The sequence below is a fragment of the Bison bison genome, unplaced genomic scaffold (genome assembly GCF_000754665.1).
Source record: "Bison bison bison isolate TAMUID 2011002044 unplaced genomic scaffold, Bison_UMD1.0 scf7180017864518, whole genome shotgun sequence".
NCBI lineage: Eukaryota > Metazoa > Chordata > Mammalia > Artiodactyla > Bovidae > Bison > Bison bison.
Genome location: NW_011495071.1, coordinates 2,515,303 through 2,539,248, shown reverse-complemented (window position 1 = coordinate 2,539,248; position 23,946 = coordinate 2,515,303). Strand labels below are relative to the sequence as shown.

Here is a 23,946-nt window from a genome sequence, read left to right as displayed (position 1 = left end):
AGAGTCCTCGGTAGCTGATGGATCATCAGAGGAAGCAGGCCCTGCAGTTATGTGATGCTGTGATATTAGAAATAAACTTTGACACCAGGGGGCTCAAATTTTTGCTTCCAGCAAACCCATGCCTGTGCCCTGGGCCATGTGTCTGCGCTTCCCTGTCATAGACCCTGCCTGCAGAGCTCTGTGGGCTCAGGGTCCAAGTGGCCCGGGGCTGGTGCTCAATGCCTGTGTTCATCTCTCCTCTTCTGGACAGAAACTGTAGGTGCACAGAACATCCAGCATACGTTAAACACATCCTAGGCAATTTGGCGGGGGGTGGTGGTGGAGGGTAGTGGACACTGAGTTTAATCATTTGTGGGTGTACAACCTACCCATTGCTCACTTAAATCATTTTCATTAGGCCTAACTCACCTGAAAGCCTTACTTAAGCCTAGAGGAACCACCCCTAAGTTTTATTTCTCTCCCCTGTAAATTTTATTTGCTCCAGCCTCTCCACTCCCTTCCATTCTATTACTAAGGGCCATTTCCCACCGTGTCTTGCTCGTCTGAGTAACAGTCCTCTGCCTGCCCTCCTTGCAAAAGGCAGAAGAGGTGTGATTTGATGAGGTGGTGATCACACTTCGGAATTCCACAGTCTCCCAGTGTTTTAGTACTGGTCACATTTCCTACTGACAGCCAAGATCACAGTTAAGGTGTGTTTCTAGGGCAGCTGCAAGAAATACCTTCAAACATTTCTAGCCTCGCTTAAAATGTCTGCAAGAGATAGCTCCTCAGAGGTGTGAATTAGCTTCTACCTTGTGCTTCATTCTGAATCACAGCATTGCACAGAAATGACTAACCTTGGGTTTAAAGAAGAAACTAAGGTTTCAGCCCAGGTATCTGCTCATACTTCAGCTTCCAGGGGGAAGGTTCAGCATCTGAGCAGTCATCTCAAGTTCGAAAAGTGCCTGTCTCCCTTGAAACCACATTTTTGGAGTGGGACTTGGAGTTTAGACAATTGTAGGCTCCCAGTGTTTTTTCTTCTGCCTTAAGATGCACAGATCAAGGTAATTTTTAAAGCTAGGTCCAAGCTCTAAGCATAACAGAGGTTCCCTGACTTGGGGACCACGCCTGGTGCCATGCATGCGTGCTCAGTTGTGTCTGACTTTTTGAGACCCTGTGGAATGTAGACCACTGGGCTCCTCTGTCCATGGGATTTCTCAGACAAGAATACTGGAGCGGATTGCCATTTCTTCCTCCAGGGGATCTTCCCGACCCAGGGATCCAACTGCAGTCTCCTGTGTTGGCAGGCAGACTCTTTCCCAGAACCACCTGGGAAGCTTCGGGGACATCCCTCCTTTATTTCATATGATGTAAATGCTGAACATCCTCTTGTTTGGAAATGAGGGCCCTCCCATCCAAGATCCTGTCCAGGAGTCTGACTGTAAATGGGACTGACTTGGGGCTCTGTGGCCATGCCCAGAGAGCTGAAGCCCTCACAGGGGTCAATGTGAAGGGTGACGGGTGCCACATACAGGGTTCACACACGTGGGGCACACGGGACACAGGGCAGACCAGGGACAGAGCACATGCGAGACGAGCGGCTGATGGTTCTGTTCGTGCGGATGTCGCCCAATCAGCTCTCCCAGAAGCGAGGTTGCCGGGGACCCCTCGCATGCACGGGCACCCTGGGGGTTACTGGTGTTAGTTTCGCTTTCGTGCTCATTGCAGCCTCTATGTGTCTCAGGTTGTGATGTGAAGTTCAAATTTCCAGTTAGGAGGGGATGGCACGCATGTGACTCCCAGGGCAGATTTGAATGGGTGTTTGATTTTACTCGGGGGGGAGCTGTGACCAGAGGCTGCATTTTCCTGTCGTGGTTATAGTAAGCAAGAAATGCTTTCACAGGACTGTGACAGTCACAATATTAACGGATTATTTTGTCACTCCTTTGAGCTTTATTAGGCTCTAAGTTTATTTCCTTTGCTGCAAGGGTCAATGGTGTGCCTTTGGATTACATGGCGATCATCAGTCATGGTAATTGTTAAGTGACTTTTGCTTTGATTTTTCTTTCCTCCTGCCTGGGGCGGGTGGCAGGTCACTTGCAAAGTGATACCTTGGCCATTACAGCCAAACTGCTCTAATTCCAAATTCTTAAATCTCTCATTTCAGAAAGTCCTCAATCTGCATGAATTTTACGAAACACTCTCACTGGTTTCAAGCAAATACAACCTTTGTGATGGACACATTTCTCTCTGTAGGTGTTCAATGTTATGTTTTCATGGAAATGCGACATTTTATAACAACTGTGCTTTGGAGAACTACTGGATAAAGTGAGATAACCATGCTATAAAGCTCACTTACAACACTGCTTTCTGGGAAATAAAGTTTATGAACTATCTGATAAAAATTCAAGGGTGCAAATTCGGCTGTGGTTAAAGTGATTTTACTGTAGCCAGATTTCTTGAAGCAAAACATTAAATTGAAGGCGTCTTGGTATCAAATTGTCATCTAAAGGCTCCAAAGGCTGATGAATTTTGGACGTGCATTGAGAAAAAGAGGAAATCTCTCAAATGAGTTCGCTTAGGAAATCCGAGACAGGAAGACATGAGTGGGCCCTATGTGCCAGGCTGTGGTCCCAGATTTATTTCATGATTCAGAACAAAGAGTTTTACCTTCTGTTCACCAGCGTGGACGACATCATCAGCACCATGCAAGCCACATGACAAAGTCACATGATACGCACGCACATGATTGGTTGAAAGGAAAGTGGAGGAGATCACATGGAAAATACAAAAAAATCAAAAACTGATGTAAACAATGGGCAGGGAGAGAAATCAACAACAAAATCACAGACTAAATAAAAGGAGAAATTAAATTAAATTAGCAGCATATATAAGAAACACTGGGAGAGCAGTAAAACTGCCCAGTAATAGAAGACTAATAAATCATAAAGAGCATTTGGTTAACAACACCGATAAGCATTAGATACAGCTGCAACACTGCATATTAATACCACATCAAGGAGCAGGGACACTTGTTTTGAAATGGGGAGTTGTCTCTGTCAGGACCCGGATGCCAGAGTCAGTCCAGGAGACTGCTGAAGGAGAAGAAAAAGGCAAGTTATTCTTCACAGATTCCAGACATGTCTCGGCATCCTTGGGAAGCAAGGGCAATGAAACAGAGCATGGTCATGAAGGAAGAGTCCCATGATTGGGTGCCCTGGAAGAATAAAATATCATATTACACCGAGAAAAGTCACTTCATGTTTCCTTTGGAGCGGTGAGGAGGGGGGTGTGGACCGAGTGAGGTCTGCTGGGTGCAGGCAGAGAAGATGGCCAGGAGTCTCATCTTCCTTCTCTATTCGTCTACTCAGGTTATCCAAGGGCCGCCATGACACACCCCGATCAACACACATCTAAGAGGGGGGGCCACTATTTTGTTCCCTACATCTGTGAGTCTGCTTCTTTTTTGCCATAGTCACTAGTTTGCTGTATTTTTTAGATTCTCCATACACGTGACATCATACATTATTTGTCCTTCTCTGTCTGATTTATTTCACTTAGCATAAGGGTTACCAGTGAGGAACAAGTACCAACTATTTGGTTTAAAACAAGCTACAAGGATATATTGTACAACACAGGGAATAGAGCCAAAATTTTATGATAACTACAAATGGTGTATAACCTTTAAAATTGTGAATCATTATATTGTACACCTGTAACTTATAATATTGTACAGCAACTATACATCAATAAGAAATAAAATAAAAAAGTAAAGAACCATGAAGCAGTCTAATATTCCAGAAAAATAATAAAAAAAAAGAGGCCAGTGAGGAAAGGGAATAGGTTTCCTTCTGGGGGTTGAGGTCAGAGCTCTGTCACAGCAGAAACTGAATCGCTGGCCCAACGAGCTAAGAGTTGGACATTAGACACATGCTTGGGCATTTGTGGATACAGTTATCTCTTTAGACTTGCAGTGAACGGATAAGACATGAACGTGATTTCTACAATGAAAAGTAGTTTTCTTCTTTGGATATGTCTACATTCCCTTTTGATCTGTGTCCTATTTATATCTGATTTTTTACTCTACGACTGTTTCTTCTTAAGGCCTTTTGGCTTCCCCACCTTAACTTGCACAGGCCAAGGGGCATTTTGGCTGTCACCAGTAGAAGCTAACTAACAAAGAAGGTGGACAGAGAGGCAAGGTGAAGATTCGTTTCTGCCCAAAGCACACCACTGTTTAAAAGTGATTCGAGAGAAATGCTTCAATCAAGCGAGGACCCTGGTCACTGTGGGCTGGTACAGTGTTCGCTTCTCACTGTCTGACGCTGCACAGGATCTGGCATGTTCCAACCACAGGTGTCTGCAGGGACTATACACAACTGAGCAGTTTCTCCTTTTTATATTTGAAAGTGAAAGTGTTAGTCACTCAGTTATGTCCAACTCTTTGCGACCCCATGGACTATAGCCTGCCAGGCTCCTCTGTCCATGGAATTCTCCAGACAACAACAGTGGAGTGGGTAGCCATTCCCTTCTCCAGGGAATCTTCCTGACCCAGGGATCAAGCCCAGGTTTCCTGCATTGCAGGCAGTTTCTTTGCCGTCTGAGCCAGCAGAGTACCTTCATTCACTCATAATTATAAATGGATCCACACACACATACACACAGAAAGCAAAAAGCAAAAGACACTGTTTATATTCACCCCTATTGACCAATGATCAACAGATTTTTGGATGCTTCTAGCTACTCTGCTGTTATTCCCACTGCAATTCACATGTGCTACATTCTGCCTTGCAGTTTAGAAATATATTCATGCTCAACACGGGCTGCTGCTCAATCGAGTCTGTCTTTCTATTCTGCCAGTAACCACTGGGACTTACAATTTGGGTCAGTAGTCAAGTGGTTCAAAATAAAGGAGACTCAAACTTTCTTCTCTTTGGATGTCACTACTCATCATTTAATCTGTGGGCAGACATGCTTGATGTTTAAAAATGAAACCTACATCAGGGGAGAGACACTTAATTCCTCCATAACAAAAAACTGGATCCAAGATTGTGTTTTACTTCCAGAGAAGACCAACCTACAGTGAGAGACACCTTAAATACAACCCAAGTTGTGCAAGGACATTGTGTAGCCTTTTCCTGCTACACTCGGCACGGCATACACACTGCGCCCAAGATGCAGAGGATTGGGGCGTCACTGTTAGCAGAAGAGAGGGTGCTGTTAGTCTCATTCCTTTTCCAAAATGCAAAGAAACCCATCACTTGAATTAAACCCATGCGAGCACAGCTCACTGTCGCCTGCCTGCTCTGCTGACAAAACGAAACCTCAAAAGCATCAGGAATTAAAATTCACTGCAGCACGCACACGGAGGGAACACCAAGAAAGCAGACTCTAAGCTATGTTCTGCAGGAGAAAAAAATAACCATTTCATGCAACACGCAGGAACTCTTTTCTTCTCTGTTCAATTATGCATCAGAAACCCTGGCCCGCAGAGTAGAGTGGGAGCCATATTTTGCATTCTTGCTTTCTGCCTTCTGCTCTGAATGCCTTTAATGGGATGCATGCCATTTTCCCGGTGTACTCAGAAATATTATTAAATCTAAAGCTCACATATTATTATGGACACACACACACATGCTCCAGTTGACTCGTCGGGGGTTTCAGGCCTAACACACAAACACACTTCATTAGAGCATCACAAAGATGAGTTTGGGACATGTTTCAGGTTGTAATAAGTGTAATGTTTTCCACGACGGGAAAGATGGGACAGTTTGGCCCTGACTCCACCATTAGGAGATGGATTCCAGAACTTTCATCTGGACTCTCCACACACAAACTTGAGAGCCTGGTAGTGCTTTCTCAGGCCATAATTTTTCTAGCACGAGGGAGGTGGCCCAGGTGTGCTCAGGGCACACACGTCCTCTCTCTGCGGGAGCAAAGGAGGGCGCGTGGTTGAGGAGCAGAGGCTCCCTCCTGCCTCACCGCTCCCTTTCCCCAGGCAGCCAGCTTCTCTTGTTCCTTCGCTTATTTTCAGTCGTTCAGGTATTTTATTTTAATGTGTGTGTGAGCATGTGTGTGTCTCTGTGTGTGCATTTCTCTGTGAGTGTGTTTCTGTGTGTGGGGGGTCCTCTGTGTGTCTGTGTTTCTCTGGGTGTGTCTGTGTCTCTCTGTGTGTTTGTGTGTACGTGTGTCCATGTGTGTGTATCTGTGTGCGTGTGTCTGCACATGTGTCTGTCTCTGTGTGTGCACGTGTGTGTCCCTGTGTGTGTCTCTGCGTGTGTGCCTGTGTGTGTATCTGTGTGTGCACGTGTCAGTGTCTCTGTGTGTGTATGTGTCTGTGTGCATGTGTTTGTGTCTGTGTGTGCACGTGTCTCTCTGTGTCTATGCGTATGTGTCTGTGTGCCTGTGTGTGTCTCTGTGTGCGTGTGTGTGCGCCTGTGTCAGTGTCTCTGTGTCTGTGTCTCTGCATGTGTGCCTGTGTATCTGTGTGTACACGTGTCAGTGTCTCTGTGTGTGTCTCTGCGTGTGTGCCTGTGTATCTGTGTGTGCATGTGTGTCAGTGTCTGTGTGTGCGCATGTGTCTGTGTGCCTGTGTGTGTCTGTGTGTGTGTTTGTGTGTCTCTGTGTCTCTCCGTGTGTGTCTGTGTGCCTGTGTGTGTCTCTGTGTGCACGTGTGTCAGTGTCTGTGTGTGTGTGTGCACATGTATCAGTGTCTCTGCGTGTCTATCTGTGTGTGTGTGCACACCTCTGCAGTGGAGAGACAATGAAAGCTGGGAACAGATGCTCTCCTTTTGTCTTCTCAGCATTTCTCTAACCCTTGTCTGTTTTTTAACTTGCGGGTATATTTGGAAAGGTCTCCTGTGCACAGAGCTCTCTTCAAGAATCATTCCTGTCTTTTGGTGATGCTAGAGCAGACAGCATGCTTAGGGACCCACACCAGGAGAGGAGCCTCCGAGCATGCCTAACTGTTGCTTTCAACACTCAGGGGGCCGGGGCAGCACTGGGACCCAAGAGTCCACTCTACACAAGCAGCAGTCAGGCCCAGGCAGCTAAGCTCTCTACTCACTAGTTGCTTCGGTGGTTGTAAGAGCAGGAAGAGGCCAGGTTGCTATGGAAACATGAAGGATGGAAAGGGCACAGAAAGGTGAAAGAGAGAACAGAGATAAATTAAATTTACTGATACATACATGTATGTGTGTATATATATTAAGACACTGTTATAGAGAAAAAAGAGATGATAAAGGAGGTATGCTCTCATTTCCTTCTTCCCTGATTTATCAGTATGAATGTAGATATTTTAAAGAGATTATCAGAGGTTTTGCTGACAAATTACTCTCAGATGGCAAGTAATAATGTAACTCTTATTTATTCTTACTACAAATTCTAGCTACTACATGCTGGGCATTGTGTCTTGTATTTCTCCTACTTAAACTTTGATTTTCATACATACCTACAAAGTAAGCAGACTCTATCCTTCCTTTGGGAAATAAGGAGTCTGAGGTTCAGAGAGGTGGGGTGACTCATTCAAGGTCAGGGAACTGCACGCCAAAGCAGGGGAGCTTGGAGCTGAACCTGGTCGCTGAATTCCTATTGTTCAAGTCCACTGCCTGGCAAGCAGTGCAAGAGTGGCGGGCTGTTTCCAAGTCAGACAGATGCCACAAAGGGCTCTGGGCTTGGGGCTCGGGTCACTCCCGAGTGCAGGGCTTCTGATGCACCACGGGGATACGGCCAGCTGAGCGGCCTTGCCGCTGCACTGACTGGGCGCTGAGCACTGGCTGCCATGACACCCTGGGTCTTGTTCAGCTGCCGTCTCCCTGCTCTTTCCCCTAGGAGCACTGGGTTCACCACTGCAAAGAGTGGGAGGCCTGGGGTGCTCCCACCCCTGAGGACTCAGGGGAATAGAAGGATAGGGCAGCTAAGTGAAACGAGGTGGTAAATGAGAGGAGCCCAGACACGGTGACAAAGCTGGAGGCTGCCCAGGTGACACCACTGCCAGACTTAGTGGCACTGCTCCCGGGTGGCAAACAGCTTGATAAACCCCAGGTCTGCTGTTATTTGGGAGCGGGGTGTGATGACTTCTCCTGTTTTCTAGAGAAGAAAAGCAAGGCTCCCTTGTAAAGGGTTAAATAATTTGCCTAATGCCTTCTGCCAGGCACATCTGCAAGCAGGCACTGTTTCTTCTCCCACAAATATTTACAAGAAACGTATGCAGTTATGGAGACAGCAAAAGCTACAGGCCTTGCTATCTAATTTCAACGTCTGAACCCAACTGTGCCAATTAAAATGCCGGGTGAAAACATAACACCCCTAACATTTCTTATGACCCTGTGGAATTGACATTTTTATTGGCAAAATCGTTTGGCTTCTCTAAATAATCAGCTGACTACGAATCTGGAGGACAGGGCTGGGGGAGCACAGCCTTGGGGAGCCTGCCTGCGAGATTTTCTGTCCAGAGCAATGCTTTCCACGAGCCTCCTCCTGCGGGGAGAGCTGCTCCCCCCCCCCACCCTGAATCTGAGCAGCCTGGTGCCTACGTCTCAACTCATTTGCTCCTCTAAAACCCAGCGCTGCCCTCCACCAACAGAGTGGAATTATCACCCGGTAGAGGAGATCACGCCAGACAGACACGCTGTGGCTGGCAGAGAGCCACCTGCAGGGAGATGGAAGATGGAAATGATACTCACTATCCAGATGAGACAACGGAACAGGGGTGGAAGAGCTAGCAGGAGCTGCTGAGGAAAGAAAAATGAAGATTGAAAAAAAAAGATCATCGAGGCACACAGACACTGAAGGGGAAAATGGAAGAGGCAAACCAGCGGTGTCAGTAGGAGAAGCTGACAGGAGTTGCAGCGGGAAGAACTCCATGCAGGAGAACAGGTGGCCTACAGTCCCTTAGAGAGCAGGACGCTCTGACTTCAAACCCTGAGCCTGTGCGGCTGCCCAGCCCCGCGGTTCAGGAAGGGACCAGGCCAGGAACAGCTGCAGGGCTCTCCAACCCTGTGAAAACACACAGGCAGTTCAGCAGCTGTCTCCACAGGATCAGATGTCTGGAGGGAAAGACACCTGGCCCCCAGCTTAAGGTGAACCAACAGAAAAGGGGAAAGTGACCTTGGCCGTGACGTTACCTACCTCTTCATGTGTTTACCTACACAGATGGCACATATTTATAGTAAAATGTGTGCGTGCATCACTCTCTGATTTTAAGGTCACGATAAAATAGAAACAATCGTCTTCCTTAATGCTGTGACTGGGCAAGGTTGGGATGGTTTGGGATCTGGATGTTACGACAGCCACTGCTGTCCTCCAAACACTAGGAAATGTGATGCTCTGGCTGCTGCTGTGTGTGCGGAGGACCAAGCAAATTAACATTGAGCCAGGGCACTTTGAAGGGACTGGGACTAACCAAGTAATGCTAACCAGCTTTCTGCATGGTGAACCTTTAGAAATGGTGCATTTGAGACATTTTGGACACTGAATGGATATTTAGTTTTTCAGTGGCAACTATTCAGAAGCTGTTCCATCAACAATCACAGAAAACAGGCCCCTTTGAGAGCTAGATAAAAATTTGGAAAAACGTCACCCTATCTCCAACACTGTCTTGACACTCACGGTTAGGTCTTTCTCTTACCTTCTAGATGAGGTTACCTCGTTAAACCATCCAGAACAATGTCACTGGAATCAGAGCAAGACAGGCTACTAACTCAATATGACTTGACAGTCTGGTTAATTCTGATAAAAGTGTATATCTCTCTTTTTCTCGTTCTTTCTCTTTTATTTTTTTGGCTTAATTGTGTGTACAGTTGTCCATATTATTCTGGCTGAGGGATGGGGTTTTATATACTTTAATCACAATATATTACAATGCATTAACATATTTGCCATGTGGCATCTAAGGGGCAAAATATGAAACAACAAATTTCAAGGTGCCACTTTTAAAAAGTAGAGACTCACTTGTAATCTTTATACCCTTGTGAGAAATTGTCTATTTCACTTCATGGTACAGAAGCAATTGAAGAGGTAACATTCAGCCAATGAGATTCTGAAGGTGTGTGGTTCAACCATGGAGGAAAGAGTCATAATAAATTATCATGTCACTTCTTCAGGGTTTCAGTAGCTCTAAGAAGGAAGCAGCCCCTCCTGGGGCAAACAGAGGTCATGAGCCTTCCACCTAAAAGCTTCCTAACAGCATGCAGACACCTGGCCTCGAAATACATGAAACAGGGACATCTTTCCAGGCTGGGGTTTCATTTGTCCCGTTGGAGCCTCGGCTTTCATTGCCTTCACAGAAACAAAGGAACCTCCCAGCAGGTAAGCCAGACTTTCTAACTGGGTGGCTCCAAAGCAGGAATCCTTGACATATTGGTGGTATTGGCTAGTTTCACCTGCTCATCTCTGCTGTGACATACTCATGCCCCTGTATGTGGTGGAGACCATTAAGGAATCATGAAGCAACCCTAATATTGAGACATGTCAAGCAACTTCAAGTGATGAGCAAATGGCTCTCCCCTACACCTCCCAACTCAGAGGGCCAACAGCATCAACTCTGTCCAGGGTGCCAGCTCCTGCTGACCCTGACCTGTCTCTTCTCAGACCTGAGGGTGTACCCAGGGCCCACCTCCAGGGCCACAGAAGCAGTCTGTGCACCTGTATCCCAATATCATAGGAGGTGGATGCACTGTTCGTGGGTGAGATGAGCCAGCCTCAGATGCCCCTGGTTCTTGGGCTTGGCGTAAGCCGGCAGCTAAACTGATGGCTGATCTTGTTTAAGTTCAGATAACCTTTGTGCCTTTCAAGGAATGGGAGTGAGAACTCAGAGAAGGTCCTTCCAAAAACTTATCCTCACTTCCTAGCAGCAGTAATTGGGTTTTGTCTTGGCAGTGGGAAACGCTGGCATCTTCCTTCCAACTGTAACCTTTACTCAGGATGGGTTTATGCACAACAGGTTATCTTTTGAGCAAGATCCTCACTTCAACCCTAGGAAGGCTATGGAGGTGAGAGGAAAGACCATAACGATCAACTTCAGTGAGAGTATAATCATCTCTCACCCTGCTCAAGTTCTAGAAAAAAAAATTACGTTCAACTCTAAAACTGTGCCATGCTTTCTGTGTCTAAAAGAGGTTTGTTTTCCTAATTCACGTTCAACTCTAAAACTGTGCCATGTTCTCTTTGTCTAAAAAAGGTTTGCTTTTTAATTCTTTAAACCATAACTTAATTAGGTGATTGAGAAAACTGACTTTTCATGTGACTAGCAATGCCTGCTGCTGCACTGCATTACTCATGACTGACTTGGAATGAAGGACTGACCCCACCATTTTCCAAAGGACTTCTTGGAATCTTGCTTGGTTAATCATCCATTTTCATACTGGCAGATAACAAACAACAAAATCTAGAGGTCTTCTTTTTAAAAAATATTAAACGCTGGCTTTTAAAACACAGTGTCTGCTATAAAAATTCTCACCTTAAAGAAGGCTGGGCTGGCAATGAATGAAAACCACTTACGACCTTTGAAGTTCAAGACCCAGTTACTCAGATTCAGTACTCAAACCCCAGTTACTGGGTAAACACTCAGAAGGAGGTCTTGCCTCTCTGTGATGTTACTAAGCCAGCCTCTGTTTACAGATAAAGTCCAGAGGAATGGGCACCTGAAGACTGGGTTAAAGATCCAGGAGGAAGGTGCCCTTGAGCCTTCTGGGTGCTCTGAGGGCAGAGCTGAGCTGTCGGCCCAGAGCGGACAGCTGTCAGTCCTCACTGACAACTCCATTCCCCCTCCACTCTATCCGACTTCTTCCAGAACTGGTTAATTCAGGAACCAACTCTGCTGAGAGAGTAGATTTAGCCCTTGTTCAATATCTCAGAATGCCTACACCGAGCTACTTAGTTTCTGCTGGTGCTGCAATATTTCTGAATAAATTTCAAAAAGATAAGCTTCCCTGAGTGCCTTTCAGGAGCTAGGAGCATTGCATGAAAAGAATGTGCTGCTGAAGACTTCCCTCCACCCTTCTGAGCTTAGCCTGGGAAGAAGCTGAGCCTCAGCGGACGTGAAGCCCAGGGACATCTATGCAGGTAAAGACTGGACCACAGTTCTGCTCCTGGAGGAGGAGGGATGCTCCTGTTACTCTTGCTTCCAGGTCCACTACTTATAGCTTACAAAATTAGGATGTCCTTTTTGGGGAGAATCACCCCCTTCCTTCATTCTTGGCAATACTGCTACTAAGTAGCTGGCTGTGTGTGTACGCGTGCTAAGTCGCTCAGTTGTGTCCAACTCTGTGTGACCCCATGGACTGTGGCCTGCCAGGCTCCTCTGTCCATGGGATTCTCCAGGCATGAATACTGGAGTGGGTAGCCTATCCCTTCTCCAGGGGATCTTCCTGACCCAGGGATTGAACCTGGGTCTCCTGTATTGCAGATGGATTTTCCCAAACATGGAAATACATGTTGCAAGTAACCTAGTGCTAAAGAACAGAGTTCACCAGTTAAACTGTGGGCTTAACTCCCCTGCAGGAGGTACCTGTGATGCAAACTCATTCATGCTGTGTGGGTTCCCCCACCCATGCTCCTAGAGCCTTTCAGCTATCACCAGCCAGACAGAAAAGGGAGGTGCAGTGAGCTCAGTTCTTTCACCTCCTAAAAGCACATGTGAAAAGCCTTCTGGGTTCTCGTGCCCATGAAGGGATTCTGAATAGAGGACTGGAGATGCTCTGGTTACTTTTCCGGCATCCTGGCTAATGGTGAGATGATGCCATATCCTTATTTAGAGGCCCTTTGCAGACCTCCACCGTGCTTGGCTCAGCAAAATGTTGCCACAGGGTAATCGTCACACACAGAAATTAATAAATAAACACAATTTCAAAAGACAAAAAATTTGCATGCTCTAAAACAGGACGAGTGTTAGCCTCTTGGAGTAACCTACAGACATTAACAAGAGCACAACTAGACTAAGGTCAGTGTGGTTAGGGCCCGGCCGGCATCATCTACTTCAGCCTCTAGGGAACAAAAGGGACTGGAACTAAATTAAAAAACTAGAACTAGCAGATGTTAACACTCTAGAAACAGGTAATGAGGTATGAAGAGGCACTTACGTGGAAGAGGGCTATCTGCATATCCCATGGATGGAACACAGACGAAAAGAAAAGACAAGAGACAGACCCAAGAAAAAAAAATAAGATGTAAAAGAAATGAATAGGATCTGCAGAACACACGGAGCTGGAAATGCAAATTATCAAATTACTTCAAATCCAGAGAGAAGCAATTCCTGTAGGAAGAAGATGAGACAGGCTCTCTACTTCTGCAAAGAGGCAGGGGGATCACTCTGCAGGCCCCTGACCCCATAGGGAAGAAAGCGGAGGATTCTCCCATATGCCTTTTGACCCCAGGAGTCAGAGGAGGGCCCAGGAAGCTCTGTGACCGCTGGGAGAGTCTCGCTACAGCATCTTCTTCACCTGGATGGACTCACCATCCTCCATGGGGAGGAACTCCATCTGTGGAGGGACTGAACTAGACCAGGGCTCACCCAGAGCTTGGCTGTGTGTGGGGACGGAGAAGTATGGCAGGCTTGGCTTAAGGAAAGAGGGAGCAATGGAGGAAAACAGAACTGCAACTCTGAATGGGATCAGGAAGAAGGGACTCCTGAAAGAGGCCGTGACCAAGGAGACCCCAGTGGTGCTCCTGAAAGGAGGAGGGGTACGAATGACAGAGGCCATTTTTTCCCTCTTTATTTTGTTGGGGCTTTGCTCCTGCTCATTTATCCTACAGCAAGCTCTGTTTCCCTGTAACTGGATATCTCTGCTTCATCAAAACCCCACAACTAATTATGCCAACCATCACTGCCTTTACTGTCTTCCTTCAAGTCACCAGGTGCTTGGAGCCCATGTGAGTGTGTGTGTGTGTGTGTGTGTGCATATGGGTGTGTGCTCAGATGCTCAGTGGTGTCTGACTCTTTGCAACCCCGTGGACTATAGCCCGCCAGGCTCCTTTGTCTATGGGATTTCCCAGGCAAGGGTACTGGAGTGGGTTGCCATTCCCTTCTCCAGGGGATCTTCCCGACCCAGGGATTGAACCCAAGTCTTCCTGCACTGGCAGGCAGATTCTTCACCACTGAGCCACTGGGGAAGGCCCTAGGGCCCTTGTGACAAAGAGCAAATCTCCCAAATCTGTCCCCACCATGCTGCCCTGAGTCTCCTCGGTGCCTCTGATGACATGCATGCGTGGTTTTCTGACCCGGCTGCTACTCTAACAAGCTGGACCAGCTATTAGACTGTGTCTCCAAGCCCTCTGAGAAACTGAGGACCAAGGGAGTGGTATCGGCTGCCGCTGAGGGCCAGAGAACTAGGAGGTGGGACCACCGTGAGCAGAGGGACCTGTAAAGACAAAACGCTGTCATCTGAACACTGGATGGGTCCCCCCACCCCAGGGAGATGAGCCGGGCAGCGGGCTGTACTTACGGACTGGCTGCGTCTTGAACTCGGAGGCGGCGCTGATCTCGCCCAGGCCCTTGCCGTTGAGGGCCGCCAGCCGGACTGCGTATGTTGTCTCGGGCTTGAGGCCCACGATGGTGACGATGCCCTCCATGCTGGCTGTTGTGAGAACAGGTAAAGGGTCACAAAGAGGGGAAAGCCTATTGGTGAAATAGTGCAGCTGCCGTGGTAAACAGTACAGCAAATCCCTCTGCGATTAAAGGTAGAATTCGATCCAGCAGTTCCAGTTCTGGATCTATGTACCAAAGGACTGGAAGCAGGGACTGGAATAGATATTTGTACAAACGTTCAAGGCCATCTTGTTTACAATAGCTGAACTGTGGAAACAACCCAAATGCCCCCCAACAGATGAATGCATAAATAGAATGTGGTCTTCCATACAGTGGAGTATTGCCCAGTTTTAAAAAGGCATGACATTCTGATGCACTACAGCAGGCATGAACCTTTGGGACATCACACTAACTGAGATAGGACAGATACAAAAGGACAAATACTGTATTATTCCACTTACATGAAGTACCTATAATAGTCAATATATACAGAGAGACTATCAATAGTCAACTATGGGCTTCCATGGTGACTCAGTGGTAAAGAATCGTCTGCCAACGCAGGAGAAGCATAAGATGCAGGTCTGATCCCCCGGTCAGGAAGATCCCCTGGAGGAGGAAATGGCCATTCACTCCAGTATTCTTGCCTGGGAAATCCCATGGATAGAGGAGCCTGGTGGGCTACAGTCCAGGGGGTTGCAAAAGATTCAGACATGGCTTGGAGACTAAAGAGAAACAACAAGAGTCAACTCTATAGAAAGCAGAAGGGTGGCTGCCAGGGGCTGGGGCAGGAGGGAATGCGGAGTTGTCATTTAATGGGTATTGACTTTAGGATGAAAAAGTTCTGGAGATGGACAGTGGTGACCACATAACGATTTAATGCCACTGAACTGTGAACACTAGAAAATGGTTAAAATAATAATTTTTTATATAGTGCTCACTCAGTCATGTCCGAATTTTGCGACCCCACAGACTATAGCCCACCAGGCTCCTGTGTCCATGGGAGTCTCCAGGCAAGAATACTGGAGTGGGTTGCCATTTCCTATTCCAGGGGATCTTTCTGATCCAGGGATCAAACCCGAGTCTTTTATGTCTCTTGCACTGGCAGGTGGATTCTTTACCACTAGTGCCAGCTGGGAAGCTCATGTTATATACATTTTATTACATTAAAAAAGTTAACTAGGAAACAAAAAGTCTGTTGGACATAGGATTAACCTGCCACAAAGTTCGTATGAGGTTTCAGGGGGATGTCAGGGAGGTGAAGGATGATTTTCTTGTAGTTCTAATCCTGATTACGCAGAAAGTCCTCCTAGCCCTCCCCAAAGCTGGAGTGATGGGAGCTTCCTGGAAGGATGAGTTCTCAGTAAAACTGAGTCGGAAGATGTCTCTGAATTGCTGTGACACTGCATCCTAATCCAGTCCATTCTCAGTTCTACCCTCATTTCTGGGATTAAAAATTTCTATGGAAACAAAACTTACTTCACTGAGTTATTCCAATTAAACCTCAAAGGGAGAGTCAGACATAAACACATTCAATCCTCAGGGCAAGATGAGCTGAGCTCAGAAACTTCAAACTGCAGTCATCCAAGGGTCATTTTTCAAATCTTTGGAAATATTATCATAGAATTGATTTAAAAGAGCTGTCTCGCCGGCTCTGCTTATTAGGTTAATGTCATAATTACATGGCAATCCCTGAATATACCCAAGCAGGACTGGATGGGTGACAGCAGAGACCCTGAAGCACACGGAACCCAAATGTGCACAGCAGGGTAGACAGGACTCCTCTGGGTTGTGCTCAGCACTTAAGTAGGGCTTCTACTTGGAATGCAGAGCCGGCCTCATTTGTCCTGGCACGGTCATGAGAACCAGGTTCTGAAGTGCCGGGGTGGCAGAAGGCCAACAGCCCCACATGAGACGTGACCACAGCCTAAGGCTGAATACCAGTGACGGTCCTGCAGCACGGGACATCAGCAGGATGGCAGGCGGTGGCATCTGGCGTTCCCCAGTCGGGGGGTGTCACGTCAGAAGCCAGGATCTGGTGAACTCAAGGGGGCTGTGCGTGTGTGCCCAGAGACATCATTCTCAAGTAAACTCGGACTCTGCAACTTACCTTCCTTGGCATCATACCACTTGGAGTGCCACACCTCCTCGCCCATTGCTCTCCACTCAGCTTTGTATTTGAGGATGGGCACTCCGCCTGTGGCCTCTGGCTCATCAAATTGCACCTGTGCTGTGCTAGAGTATGGCTCCACCTGGTCGATGGATGGTGAGGATGGAGTATCTGTGGGGAAGACACAGATGGAGACCCAGGTCAGCTGGATGTGGCCCAGGACGTAACTTCTGATCATGAAACATAACTCTCTTATTTAACTCTTGCAAATCTTGTCATCTGTATTCTGTCTTCCTGGTCTACCCCACCATATAATTCTCTCCCAATATACCCCATGTCTAGATCTTTAAGCCCCCTTAGCTCTCAGCCTCCTTACCCTGTGGTTGCTGACCTTTACTCCCCCTTCTTCCCACTTTCTGTCATCATAGAAGGTCATGAAATGGACCAGCCAGGTTGAGGGTGGTGTAGCTGGAAGGGGCACTCACCTGCTTGGACAAGGATGAATTCCAAAGACTCCTGTCCGATGCGGTTCACTGCGGTACAGTTGTAGTTTCCAAAATCATTTTCAGAGTCTGGGGTCACCTTTAGAGAGAAGGAGCTCTTGGGTTACAAGTGTCCCACGGAATGGCCACAACCTCAGATCCTTGTTTACTGAACTAAGAATAGAATCGGTAAAGCTCCGGCTCATAGAGTTGGTAGATGCAAACTACTATATAGAGAATGGATAAACGACAAGGTATAGCACAGGGAACGCCATCCAATTTCCTGGGATAAACTACAATGGGAAAGACGATAATAAAGAAGAATGCATCTCTGTGTATAACTGAGTCATGGTGCTGAACAGCAGAGATGGGCACAACATTGCAAATCAACTATACTTCAATAAAAAAAAAGAAAGGGGTCTCATGAGGAAGGAACACTCTGCTCCCCTCCAGGCCCTGATCTGGCTCCTCGAGAGGAAGGAGCAGGCTGAGGCTGGCTTTCTTCCCCAATGAATGGCTGCCCAGGATGCGCCAGAGAAGCGAGGGAGAGGATATCAGCTGTACCCAGCAGCCTGTCCACACTCAGACCACGGCTCCTGCACCGCGCCCCGCCCCACACCGCCTCACCTCCAGGTAGCTGGCGGACGGGGTGTTGTAGATCTTGATGTTGCTGTAGTTGGAGCTGGGCAGCAGCTGACCGTCTCGGAACCACGAGATAGTGGCACTGGGGTAGGCAAACACCTCGCAGGTGATGTTCACCTGGTTCCCCTCCCAAGTGTACACAGCCACAGGGCCCTGCAGCTTGGGGGCATCTGCAAAGAAGGACAGCGGCTCCAGAAAGACTGCTGTGATCGCGGAGTCCCCCCCACTCCGGCTTCCGGCCCTGAGATGGCGGAAGCCGATCTGACGCGGGGAAAGCCGGGATTGGGGCTTTTCCCATGAGCTGCGTGGGGAGACAAGCAGACCTGTAAGTCTGAGGATGGTGTGGGGGGGCCCCTTGGGGACACAGCTTTGGGATGACCTAGGGCCTACCACCGCGGGACAGGTGCGTCACCCCGACCCTGCGCAGCCCTCCCTGCCCCGCATCCTCCCGCCGTTCTCCTCACATTGCACTTCGAGGTACATGGACTGGGAGTCCTGGCCGATGGTGTTGCTGGCAGTGCAGACGTACTCCCCGGCGTCAGTGTACTGGATGCTCTTCAGCGTCAGGGACGACACGCGGGCGTGGCTGCGCACCACCATGTGCCCGTCCAGGGTCTGCCGGAAGGGGAGGGGCCGTGTCAGGGTCTGAAGTGGGCGGGGCTGAGACCAGGCATCACTGCGCATGACCAGCCTCACAGCTCTCCCCTCTTTGTGCCAACGTCTAGGTCTTGCTTTAGGTACCAACTTGTGGCAGCGCAGCTCCAGAGAGCACCATGGGAACTTGGGTGCATCCCAAACAGAAAAATGGGTCTCAGTTTATCCAAGCAGCCTAGCCTGTGTGCCAAGACTGGCTTGGGAAGGACAATCGAGGCCCCCAGACAGCTTGGCTTGGCATATCTGAAATGGAAGCCAAAGTCTGGCCAGCAGGCATTGCAGCTGCAATGGTCTCACCTCATGAGGTTCTGGAAAACCTGCACTTCCGTCCTTTCCTTCCCGCCTATCTGCCTGTTCCCTGGTGTGTGCACACATAATGGGAACTCCGAATGCGCCAAATGAAAGAAATGATACAAGAAAGTCATCTTTCTGAAGATGCCTCATTTTCTTGAATGCTTAACACTAAAACAGTTTCATTCCAAAAAAGTCTAACAATCCAGAGCTCAGGAGCTGTTGTGCTGGAAGTGAGGGGAACTGGGTCCCCTGTCCTGGGATGGTGATACAGAGATTGCCAGCCATATTTAGGACCCTAGACACCACAATCACCATGTTTTAGCCCTTGACACTAGAACTGTCTTCCTGGGTCTTTGGAATTACAAGAACTGGTCAAACAGACAATCAGCATATGAGGCCTGGGCAATGGGTCCTGGAATATTTCCTAGGGGTTTCCCCTTTATACTCAAGTAAAATGGTTGCTGGCCTAGGAAGAGTCTGGGCATGTGGCCTGAGCTCAGATCCTCAAGAAAGGGGGTCATCTGAAGAAGGAGTCTAGCTTCTCATGGGCTGGGCCGTACTTTTATGCCCACTGTGTGGTATTCCATAGACAGGGGCATGTGAGTGCTCTGCCTATAGCATCTGTCATCCCATGAGGTCGCGCTTTTAAAGAACTAGAGAATACCTGCCTTCAGGTTCCTTTGAGCTGCCGGTTTGGAAGCCTGAAATCCAGTCCTGAAATATCATAAAGCAGGCCAGTTTGGGGAGTTCAAAAGCAAGATACCATTGGCCTTAACTGCAGCCTTAGACCTACCACAAGAAGTCCCTCTGTCATCCCTGGTATTTAGCTGATCAGTCGTGTCCGATTCTTTGTAACCCTATGGACTGTAGCCCACCAGGCTCCTCTGTCCCTGAAGATTCTCCAGGCAAGGACACTGGAGTGGGTTGCCATGCCCTCCTCCAGGGGATCTTCCCAACCCAGGGACAGAACCCAAGTCTCTTGCATTGCAGGCGGATTCTTTACTGTCTGAGCCACCAGGGGAACCCAGCATCCCTGGTAGAGCTGGTCTATTTCAGTCATTTAAGCCCCATCGCATTTCATATCCAGAAGCAGGAACACAACTGCCAGCAAGGAGACAGAAGAGCTGAGCAAAACCATCACCACCTGCTGCAGTATGTGCCACCCCTCTCTGACAGGAATGCCCAGATGCCTCGGCTCTCCGCCCCCAGGTGCCATGTGAAGCTGAGAGGCTGACTGGTTGAGAAGGAGCACCCCCAGAGGATATGCACATGAATGTGAGCTGACATGGGCTGGGGTAGAGGCCTTGCCTAGAAAATCCGAGACATCTGGTTTGTTGAAGATACTGGCTCCTGAAAACCCTTTTCAAGTGGGCAGACAGGGTCCACGGCAGTGTGTGATTTTCGTGTGCCAAGCAAAATCTTGACCCATCACCTAAACCTGTGGCATCCGGAGTGTGAGGTCATCCCTGCAGTATCTACGAGGGCTGACCTGACCTGCTCATCATCCCTATTTCCCCAAAAGACAGAAGAGTAGGAACATAGGTTCAGCCAACAGTAACGCCAGCCAGAAGCTGAACTCTATAATTTTTTGTCACATTTCTAGGACTTGTCCTTGCGGCCACCACCACAAACCAGGAAAACTGACCGGAACCTTTCAGAAGTCAAGAGAACATTTCCATAAGGAAGGATGTAGCAGCAGAAGACGTAAAGAGAGTCATGTATGTAAGAGAAGGACATCAATAAGCAAGCCCAAAGGGGGGCATGAGCAGTTTTTACTCAGAATCATCTAGAAAATGGTCAGAGAGAAATGGCGGCACTGACAGTCCTATTTTCCCCCCCTTCTATCAGGTCTGTTTGTCTAAATTTCTCTCTGGAAAATTTTCTCACTGAATGATGTCAACAGAGCAGTAGGCGGCCTTCCACAGGGATCTGTAGTTTTGCGGTGGCTCAAGACAGGTCTGATGACAGGATTACTTGCCAGATGCCCAGTTCTTCCCTCCGAGGGGGCGCAGACAGACTCCAGGGTGATTGGACTATTTCCCTCTGAAATGATTTACTCTGGCACCAGGCCAGAGTCAGACAGCGCCCCCTCCAAGCCATCCAGACCAGAGGTCATGTAGGCTGATGGTCCAGATTCAAGAAGGAAGCAGATAAACTGGACATGAATGAAAAGATTGTTATGGCAAAAAGACCCTGTTTTGCAAAAAAAAAAAAAAGCATGAAGGGCAATTACAATTGCTCTTCTCATCAAAACATTTTTGTCTCTCTTCTTGCCGGGAGAAGTCCTAAGGCTTTCCAGAGCTTACAGAGTGAAATTGGCCACAACTCAAGCCTTCTTTCGAACTCATCTGGATTCGTGGTCTTCATTTCTGACTGAGACAAATAGAAGGGAACGGCGCTTCTGAGCCCCAGGGGGCAGAACTCACTTGAAAGTCAATTATGTCCAGAGTGAGATACCTTAAGATAAGGACACTTCGGCAAAACGGAGTGAGGTGTCTGCTTTCCTGGGAGTAAACCAATTACTTCCACTACTAATAGCAATCCTCTCAACATCTCCTTAATGCTCCCTGATAAATCTCAGCTCCTCCTCTAGCTGGGTCTAAATCTGAATGACAGGGGAAGATGCACAAGGCCAGGTGGAATGAGAGGGGAAGTGGTTCAGGAGTGGCTGATAATTAACCCTTCTTTTCTCCCATCCCCAATCTTAATGAGCCTGTGACTTCTGGGCAATAAAGCACCCAGTCTGTGACAGCACTCCTGGGCTGCAGGAAGAAAGTATTTCAGTGATCCTGTGCCCCTAACTACAGTCCCTACGCTGTGGAGGAAGGGATGATACAAAGGGAGCTTATAATGAACTAGATTTGATGACAGCAGGCTGCAGAAACTACCATCAGTGCCTGGGGACAGGCAGTCAACTTTTTAAATATTAAACGGCATTAAATATTTATAGCCATGACCTGAACACATGAGTTATGTGTTCTGAATAATTATCATTTCTGAAAGACCAGGGGGATGGGTTTATCCAATTTAAATATAGTCCACAGGATTGCCATATTCTACATTTATAGTATTACACAATATCTAAGTTCCATCTAGAGAAAAGGTTCCTTTATATTTTACAGATTAGATTTTCGAACTTCATCTAAAGCATACTGGTTTTGATTTCAATCCTGTCACTTAATCACACAAATCAGGTCAAGAACGGTAGACATAATCCTAAGTAGGGTCTTGGGTGTGTAGCAATTACAATCTAAAGATTAATATTTAACCTCAGTTTTCAAACTAAGTCCCACATTACCCAAATGGCAGTCAGAGAAATTTCAAAGGCTAAATACGCTACTGACTTAAAACACACACACACACACACACACACACACACACACAGAACCATTTATGACACATCATTCTAATCTCATAAATTTAATGCTCTATAAAAGTAACATAGATGTGTTTAGCAATTTGGGAAAACCAATGAGAGACGTCATTTGCATTGCTTCGAGATGAAATGTGATGTGGTAATTTACCAAGACCAATCATGATAAAATAAGCGAGCAACAAGATGAGTTGAGCTGGAAAGGTAAGGGCTGAGTGGGTTTTTAGATCACTAAACTCTGTGACTTTATGATCCAAAGCCACATCAACAAGGTGAGAGTCAAAAAATTTCATCATTTCAAAATGCCTGGCCTGGGAATTGGGGCCATTTATTTCTCTGAGTATAATTACCTGGATGTGATTTTATCAGCATCAGCAAGAGAATAAGATCCGGTCTTAGGAAATAATAAAGATTTGTTCATCCACTCCCAACATACCTTGCTCGCTCATCCTGCAAGGACACTATTGCTAAGTAACGTCTACCACTATGGACCTATTCTTGAATCACACTAAATTACTAGTTAGTTTTAGCATGTCTGGTTATTAAACTGCAATGGCGAGTTAAACTGTAGTGCTTGCAAAACTAAAGACTGACTAGTGGTCGGGCAAGCTATACCTCTTGCTTCTCTGGTCGAGTCCACGAAGCCTGGAGAGAACAAGATATAAAACACAACAAGAGAGCAGTAAAATTTTACAATATGTTGCTTCAGAGAATTGATGTATCCCACTGCGTTCCGTGCACATGCAGTTTCTTTCCAATTCAGAGCTTTTTCCAAGGCCCACCTTCAATGGTGTGTTTACTGCCCAATGTAACTTAGGATTTAGCTTATGCTTAGCTTTTCTGCCCCCCTTATGCACATTAAGGTGTACAATTCACAGGTAACGCTTCTCCTAATCTTTGGAAGACATACATATGGCTACCAGCTGACATAGTAGACTGCTCCTATTCCCAAATACCTTGAATATCCCTCATGTCAGTAGGTGACACTGCTAGCTCCAACCACACAATACAGAGAAACTTATAGAGTAGGTTTCCTCCTTCGGATTTGATGGGACAGCTTATCACACATACATTATTTTGTGCTCATGCATTTTGCAACTCTGCATGCATACTATTAAAATCAAATTTGTATTAAAAAAAAAGGGGGGGGAATGAAGAAAGGAAGAGAGAGGGTATATTAGGAATGAGAAGAATGCCCTTAAGACTACGGGGCAGGATGGTTTGAGGATACTGAACTCTGAGTGCTGTGGTAGGTTCCAGTTGGTTCTTAAAGGCAGAGGGACGACATGCTGGTTTAAGCATCTTCATCAAACATGGCATTCACAAAGGAGAGAGCCAACCCAGGAACACAGGGGCCTTTGGGTATTTTCCTACCCGCATCAAGATTTTTTATTTATCCAGCACTGGGGAATCTACTCTGCTTACAGCTTTTCTGATTTCATGATGGGAGTCAAAAACATCACACCTGATGTCGTTGACTGCCTGACTATCCCTGAGGTTCAGACGGAAAAAGGATACAAAAGACACCAGAGACACAGCAATGCAATCCCAGGAATGCGAACGAATTAGCAAACATTTAGTAAGAGGCTACTAAATGCAAGGAGAGGCTACTAAATGCAAGGAGCTGTCACGAGAAATGAGGGATGTGGATTATGTCACAGGATGGTGGAGTGAAGAAGGAAGTGAGAAACAGGAACACGCATAGACCAGAGCAACAGCGGGCAGACATGTCACACGTGGCTGCTGTATCCACATCACTGAGAAGCTTGTGTGTCACATGCCAGGGCTGCACGAATCAAGACTGGTTTCAGGGCCTCCATCATATGAGTTGTTTGCTTTTCAGATCAGATTCTTCCTGCGTCTCTCTCAACTCACTGTGGTTTTGTGGCTT

The 23,946-nt window shown here is 47.2% G+C and overlaps 1 protein-coding gene across 10 annotated transcripts in view; it reads right to left on the bottom strand.

Moving 5' to 3' along the window:
- Nucleotides 1–23,946, bottom strand: part of NCAM1 (neural cell adhesion molecule 1) — a 366,605-nt gene that overhangs the window by 27,196 nt on the left and 315,463 nt on the right. For 4 of the 10 annotated variants that reach the window (XM_010830340.1, XM_010830341.1, XM_010830344.1 and 1 more), the window contains exons 9-13: nt 18,199–18,349; nt 17,720–17,904; nt 17,096–17,192; nt 16,611–16,781; nt 14,421–14,552 (exon numbers count right to left, since the gene is read on the bottom strand). In XM_010830340.1, the coding sequence (XP_010828642.1) occupies nt 14,421–14,552; nt 16,611–16,781; nt 17,096–17,192; nt 17,720–17,904; nt 18,199–18,349 (736 nt within the window). Of the gene's footprint in view, nt 1–2,649; nt 2,653–7,045; nt 7,088–8,663; nt 8,712–9,607; nt 9,611–13,058; nt 13,074–14,420; nt 14,553–16,610; nt 16,782–17,095; nt 17,193–17,719; nt 17,905–18,198; nt 18,350–22,670; nt 22,701–23,946 lie in introns of all 10 variants that reach the window. The other 6 variants (XM_010830336.1, XM_010830342.1, XM_010830339.1 and 3 more) reach the window with 4 other exon arrangements.